The sequence below is a fragment of the Hipposideros armiger genome, unplaced genomic scaffold, assembly GCF_001890085.2.
Source record: "Hipposideros armiger isolate ML-2016 unplaced genomic scaffold, ASM189008v1 scaffold_664, whole genome shotgun sequence".
Classification (NCBI taxonomy): Eukaryota; Metazoa; Chordata; class Mammalia; order Chiroptera; family Hipposideridae; genus Hipposideros; species Hipposideros armiger.
The window spans coordinates 793200-800704 of NW_017732014.1; the positions used below are offsets into that span (position 1 = coordinate 793200).

A 7505-nucleotide genomic window follows, 5' to 3' on the forward strand; every position below is an offset into this window, starting at 1 on the left:
GTCCCTCAGAGTCAAGGTCATAGTCCTCACCGTGGGCACAAGACCCAGCTCAATCCCCTGCCCCACCCCCCACCTCCCTGACCTCACCTCTTCCCACTCTCCCCCTCACAGTCTCTGCCCCTGACACACTTGCTGTTCCTTTGCTATTCCTGCCCCTGCCTCAGGGCCTTTGCGCAGACTGTTTCCTCTGCCTGGAACTCTCTTCCCGTGATTTCTGTACAGCTGATCCCCTTGGCTGTTTCAGGCCTTTACTCAAATGTCACCTTTTCAGTGAGTTTCCCCAGACCAACCTACTTGAAACTTTCACCCTCTGCCCCTTTCCATCTTCATTTTCCTTCTTAATGCGTTTCATTCCCTGATATTTACTGTCTATTGTTTATTTGAAATCTCTCTCTCTCTCTCTCTCTCTCTCTCTCTCTCTCTCTCTCTCTCTCTCTCTCTCGCTCAGTGCCCCGCCCCCACTCCAGTCCACTCCAAGAGGCCAGGGGTCTTTGTCAGTCTTGTTCCCAGCTGTGTTCCCAGTGCCTTCAACCGTGCCCAGCTCATGGCTGACGTTCTGTAAATATTTATTCAGTGAATTAAAAAGTTTTATGTAGTGATGTCAAGTGTACTTTTTAAATAATTGTATTCAAGCGAGCCGATTTAAAGAGGCATACTAAGGAAATAAACAGGTTGATGGAGCAGATCATTTAAATGAGCTGTATAAATGGTGACATTAGAGAAACGCTGCTCGTCGGCATAGGTGGAGGCTGGGGAAACAGAAGGAGGGCTGTGTGGCTGGGGATTATGGGAGAAGAGGTGGGGGTAGGGACAGGTCTCGCCCTGGCGCACTCCGAAGTAGGGACCGTCCCTCTCTCCGGGGCCTAGTGGGCTTTCCAGCTTCTCTGGGTCTCTCTCCACCCATCTGAGCATCTTACGGTACTAATGTTGATTCCTTTCATATGCCCCCAGGATGGAGACCACAGGAAAACCAGAGCTGAGCCCCAGTCATAACGCTGGTAAGCCGCAGGCCCCATCTTGCTACGCAGCCCTCCTCGCAGCTCCTTTCTCTTCTCCCCCCGGCCACAAACCCCTTTGCTCTTTCCTACTTGGTGCCTCCCAATCACTTGCCCCCCCCCCCAGACCTCTCTGGGGCTTCCCAGACTCAGCCCACAGATTCTGAGGTCATTGGTGTTCACTCCAAACCCAGTCACCCCTCTACACACCCAGACACCAATAGGTCTCGACCCACCTCAGGCTCTGTCTCCCGGATCTCCACACCCAGCTCCTCTCTGGTCTCCCTGCCTCCAGGCCAGCCTCCACCCATCCCTTGGCAGGGGACTTCTAAAACTCTGACCCTGTCTTCTTGCTCAAAGACCTTCCATGGCTCCCCAGTGCCCTTAGGACAAAGTTCAGGCTCCTGAACATGGCTCTCAAGGCTCCCCATAAACTGGTCCCCGCTGTCTTATCTGGCTTCATCTCTCATATGTAATATTCCCACCCTCAAAACAAAACAAACAAACAAACAAAATTGATACATGATAGATAGATAGATAGATAGATAGATAGATAGATAGATAGATAGATAGATAGATCCAGACAGACCAAACATATAGTTCCTCGAACATGGCAGGCCCTCTCACCACCAGACCTCTGCATACACCCTCTCCTGCCTTTGCATAACTCACTTCTCCTTACAGTCTCAAATGCCCTCTCCTCCAGGAAGCCTTTCCTAATCCCCCTCCAGGAGCCCTCTGGGCTCCCCCACTCCAGCCCTGCCCACTCTGAGTCATCCCTGTCTAGGGACAGGTCTGTCTCCCCCCACTGGACTGTGAACCCCAGCAGTGCAGGGCCAGGGCTGTCTCAGTCACCCTTGTGTCCCCAGCATAGGGCTGGGCAAAAAGAATGATTTGCGCAAACATTAGTTGAATAAATAAAGGAATGTCAACAGCAGCCAGCTGGTTCTTCACCTTGTCCTCTGCTTCAGGTGACAATATCTATGAAACGATGCCGTCTCCAGTCTTCCTGGTGTGCCCCCTCAGTGGCACAGGCCCCACGGTGAGCCCCCCCCCACCGCCCCTCTACCCTAAAGCCCACACTAACCTGGTACCTCCCCTCCGAGTTGGCTATGATGCCCCAGGGTGCCTTTTCGCTCAGTTTGGGAACTGTGACCCTCTCTCTAGTATCCCCGATTATTTAAAAACTGGAAGGAAAAGAGACTGGAAGGAAACAGCACAGCATAAAGAGCATTTGTCTCTGGGCATATGGAGGCTTGGGAGTGGGCTTTATTTTCTCTCTCGTCTGTATTTTCTACACTGAGTACATACTCCTTTTATACTCAGATGGGAAGAATTGATAAACATAAGACTGAAATAAGAAGAGAAACTTAAGAAGCTAAGACTAAAAACTTAGAATCACAGGTGTTGACGGGGAGGCTGAGCGTTAATGGGGCGATGGTCAGGCTACTGAAGGCGCCTCCCGTGAAGCGGTGCCCTTGGGTCCATTTCTCAGAGGTGAACACTGAGGTGCAGGCAAGTTGTACCCTTTATCTAGGGCCTCACAGTCAGGGAGGGGCGATGAGGACTTGGAATCGGGTCTGTCCTAACACCGAAAGGCAAAGGTTGGAGGGTGTTGGAGTGCCAGGGCCCTGGTTCACCTGTGTTCTTCCCTTGCAGGCCCCAACCTTGGCCCCGCCCCCACAGCCAGAGCCAGAGAACCACTACCAGGTGTGGAGCTGGGAGGTGGGAGGGGTGGCGGGGACCCCATGGACCCGGGGGGGCAGGGGGCATGACCACTGGGAAGGAGCCGGCCGTCCTCACCATCAACTCCTTGCAGCTGAGAGACCCTGGGCAAGTCCTTTCCCCTCCTGGGGTTGGGGTTGTAGTTTCCTCCTTGTAAAAGGGATCCAAGGCCTTGAATTTGCACAGGAGGAAATGAAGCCCAGAGAGGGGAAGGGCCTTGCCCAGGGTCACACAGCGAGTCAGGACACATTCCTGGGCCTGGTCTCAGTCCCTCTCTGTCCTCTCCTGTCTGCTCCTGGCTGTCTGTCTACATATCTCTGTGTATGTCTGTCTACTCTGCCCTCCCTCTCTTTTCTCTCTCTCTCTCTGTGTCCTTTTATCTTTCCCTCCTTAATTTTGGATCTCCTTCTCTCTCTTTGTTCCTCTGTCTCCTCATCCTCTCTCTTTTTCTACGTTTCTGTCTCTCCTGTTTCTTCATCTTTGTCACTCTGTGTCTGCCCCCTTTTCTGGCTTTTCCAGGACCTCTATGTCTCTTTCCATCTCTGTCTTTCATTCTGTGTGTGTGTGTTTCCCTCCGTGTTTCTCAGTCTCTACCTGGTTCCTCTGTCTCCCCCTCACCCTGACTCTCACCTCCCCCCAATAACAATCCCTCTGTCTCTTTCTCCTCCCCGCCAGGACCTGCTGAACCCCGACCCTTCCCCTTACTGCCAGCTGGTGCAAACCCCCTGAAGAGGTCCCCCGCCAAGCCAGTGGGGAGAGGGAAAGCCCCAGGCCTCCCCTGGGGTCCTCACACCTGCAGACAAGCCACACCAGAGACCCAGCAGGACCAGGCCATCGGAGATGTGGGGCCGATGAGGTGAATTCTGCTGAAGACACAGCATGGCGTCGGGCAGGTGTCCTAGGTGGGGGACAGGAGACAGTGACAGGCCCAGGTCCTCACTCACCCTCTGAGTGTACCACCAGCCTTTAGTCTCATCCTTCCAGCAACCTGATCTGAGCCACGTGCCTGGGGAAAACACGTGCCTGCCCCCTCCTCCTCCCTTGAGATATTTGAGGGTGAAGAAGGTGTTCTCAGGCCGGCCTTCAGCCAGACCTCACAGGTGCCCACTTGGCTGAGCTCCCGACTGACTGTTGGCCCATAGTACTCCACCCCTGTTCCCTGGTTGCCTTCAGAGCCCGTTCCCCTGGGGACAAGGCAGCCCCCTACCACACATGCCCCAGAGGACAAGGCATGTGGCAGGGAGGGCTGGTTGTACAGGGCCTCTGGCCTCAGAGGACAGTCCTGGTCAGTAGCCATGGCGGCCGGACCGCTTCCTTGCTCAGGCAGATCCAGCACCTCTCAAAATTCAGTGTCTCAGCCAAATAAACAGAAATAGTCTCAGAGATATAGAGAGAAAAAAACTGAGGGTTGCTAGATGGGAGAGTGGTAGGGATGAGAGAGAAGGTGAGGGGATTAGACAGCACAAATTGGTAGCCACAATGTTGCCAAGGGGATATGAAAGACAGTTTGGGGAATATAATCAATAATGTTGTAAAGATTTTGTAGGGTGTCAGATGGGCACATGTCTTGTTAGGGAGACCACTTCATGGACGATATAGACCGTCCATGGCAAGTGCACTGTACACCTGAAGCTGAAGCTGAATAATATTGACTGTCAACTGTAATTTAATGTATATATCTATACATTATATATAATGTGTATATATATATATATATATATATGTATATATATATATATATATATAGTAGTTACGGGATGTGGAATACAGCATAGGGAATAGAATGGCATTGCAACAGTTATATACAATGTCAGAGGGGTACTAGATTGGGAGAGAGGGTTATCACTTTGTGAGGGGTGTAAATGTCTATTACATTGTTTTGTACACCTGAAACAATAAAAAAAAGTCTCTCAGAACCTGTGGCCAACTTCTTCTTGTTGCCCCCAACCCTGACTCTCACCAAGTCCTTCAGAGCAGGACCCCCTTCTCTACCCCCCCCCAAATGTGGGTCCAGTCTGGCCCTTAATTTATTCATTCGTTCAGCAATGAATAGAGTGTGTGCCATGCACAGTTCTAGATCCTGTAGCTTTGGCAGGGAACAAAGCAGACAAAAACTCCTGCTCTCCTAGAGGGACACTCTGGCGGGGGAGAGAGTCAGGAAACAAAATAACATATGTTACCATTGGATGTCGGATGGTGATAAGTGCACTGGGGGAAAATAAAGAGAGGAAGGTGGTTGGGGAGCTTTTCACCTGGAAGGTAACAATGAGCAAAGACCTGAAGGAGGAAAGGAAGGGAGCCATGTGGGGATCTGGAGGGAGAGCATCCAAGGTAGAGGGAATGGCAAGTGCAAAGGTCCTGAGGTAGGTGCACGCCAGTGTGTTCAAGGAGCAGCAAGTAGGCTAGGGTGGTGGGAGCAGAAGAAGAACTGGAGAAAGAGTAGGAGGTGAAGTCAGGGAGATGGGGAGTGGCGAGTGAGCAAGGCCATGTAAGATACTACAAAGACTGTGACTTTTGCTCTGGGAGCTGAAAAAAAAAAAAAAGACTGGGTAGTAGGCTGAATAATGGCTCCTCAAAGATATCTATGAGATCAGACAATTAAGATCGCGAACTCATCCTAGAAAAAGTGCTACATACCTCATTGCTGAATATCACTATGATCACCTTCGAAGTACTCCCCTTGAGAAGCTATGCACCTATGCCAGCGTGCTCAGTCCACCCCTCAAAGCAATTTTGGAACTCTTTTTCTGGAATGGCCATCAGAGCTGTCATCATATTATTCTTGATGTCCTAAATATCATCAAAATGTCTTCCTTTCAATATTTTCTTTATCTTCGGGTAAAGAAAGAAGTCATTGGGGGCCAGATCAGGTGAGTAGAGAGGGAATTCCAATAGTTATCTGTTTACTGGCTAAAAACTCCCTCACAGACAGTGCCGTGTGAGCTGGTGCATTGTTGTGATGCAAGAGCCATGAATTGTTGGTGAAAAGTTCAGGTCGTCTAACTTTTTCACGCAGCCTTTTCAGCACTTCCAAATAGTAAACTTGGTTAACTGTTTGGTAGTTGGTACAAATTCATAATGAATAATCTCTCTGATATCAAAAAAGGTTAGCAACAAGTTCAGGAACTTAATTGTCAGATCTTGTATGTCTTAATCCCGTATGAATGTTACCTTATTTGGCAAAAGGGACTTTGCTTTGTGTTAAGTTAATGATCCTGAGATGGGGACATTATCCTGGATTACCCACTAGGCCCTAAATGTAATCACAAGGATCTTTATAAGAGGGTCACAGGAGGAATGAGAGTCTGAGAAGCAGCTGTGACAACGAAGGAAGCAGAGATTAGAGTGACACACTTTGAAGATGGAGAGAGAGGCCAGAAGCCAAGGTAGCACACAGAGTCAGAGTGACTTGATGTGAGAAAGACTCCACCGGCCCTTGCTGGCTTTGGAGATGAGAAAATGCCATGAGCAGAAGACTCGAAAGTTGGAAAAGGCAAGAAAACAGATTCTCCCCTAGAACCTCCAGAAAGAAACACAGCCCTGCCGATGCCTTGATTTTTGGCTCAGTGGGACCCATTTTGGACTTCTGCTCCAGAGCTGTAAGAGGATAAATTCCTATTGTTTTAAGCCATTAAATTTGTGGGAAGTTATAATAGCAACATCAGGGAACTAATATAGAGGATGAGGAAGAATTCACAGGAAGGGAAGTTGCACTTCCTGTGGCCCAGCCTGCTAATACTCCCTTGAAGGACTCTCATCCCCAGACTTCTTAGGACACTCAATGCCTGGGCCTTTGACTTTCTGCTTACTGAGAAGGTCAACCAGGTCAGCCACATGGGCAGGGCTGAGCCCAACTCTGGTTGCTAGAGTTCAGGGTATGGGAGGACCCTGTTCAAAACTGGCCTCAGACGAGGAGAACACACGTGCCTGCTTCCTCTCCTCTATACCAGCAACGGCTTGTCAAACCCCAATGTTTGTTCTCTCCTTTCTTCAGTAATAGGGTTTTTAACTAAGCGTATGGCTGGTGAGCATAAAAACTACATTTCCCAGCTTCCCTTGCAGCTAGTTGTGGCCATGTGACTAATTCCAAGCTAATGGAATGTGAGCAGAGGTGATATACACAATCCTCAGGTCATGCCCACCAAGGGAGAGGATCCCCCTTTCTCGTTGTTCACTTAGGCTGGAGAAAAGATGTGGTGGTAATTGCCACCAGGGATCATGTGGACAAGGACAGTGCAGAGCCCAGGGAGAGAGAGTCTGAACCCGGACAACAATGTGGACAGAGCTACCATGCCAGGTTAGCTAGTTACGTGAGAGAGAAAGACTCTTCTCTTATTGAAACTCCCATTACTTAGGGATTCTATTACACCTAGCTCCTTCTGAATCCCAACGAATACACACACACCTTGCTCTAAGATGGCAGCGTTTCCAAGAGTAAACTCTCTGAGACTTACTGCCTGCCTTGCAGCTCACTTCATACCTGCTGTTATAGACTGAATCATGTCCTTCCAAATGTGTATGTTCCAGCCTTGTCCCCCAGTGCGACTGTATTTGGAGATAAAACCTTTAAAGAGATCATTAAGGTTAAATGAGGTCATGGGATGGGGCCCTAATCAAATAGGACTGATATCCTTATAAGAAGAGAAAGAGGGCCGGCAGAGTGGCGCGTTGGTTAAGAGCTGGCTTGGGACACCATCGGGCCCCGGTTCGGATCCCACATATGAGGGCCAGTGACACTGCCCTCCACAGCTAAGATGCTGAACAACAGCTCAACCTGGAGCTGGG

At 49.8% G+C, this 7505-nt stretch overlaps 1 protein-coding gene across 1 annotated transcript in view; it reads left to right on the forward strand.

The window, feature by feature from the left end:
- The window catches only part of CEACAM19 (CEA cell adhesion molecule 19), a 34135-nt gene extending 29984 nt beyond the window's left edge, over positions 1-4151 (forward strand). Inside the window, exons 4-8 of the mRNA XM_019626278.1 lie at positions 479-547; positions 952-998; positions 1967-2037; positions 2655-2705; positions 3396-4151. Coding sequence (XP_019481823.1) covers positions 479-547; positions 952-998; positions 1967-2037; positions 2655-2705; positions 3396-3449 — 292 coding nt within the window. The 3' untranslated portion in view covers positions 3450-4151. The remainder of the gene's footprint in view (positions 1-478; positions 548-951; positions 999-1966; positions 2038-2654; positions 2706-3395) is intronic.
- The last annotated feature ends 3354 nt before the right edge of the window (positions 4152-7505 follow it).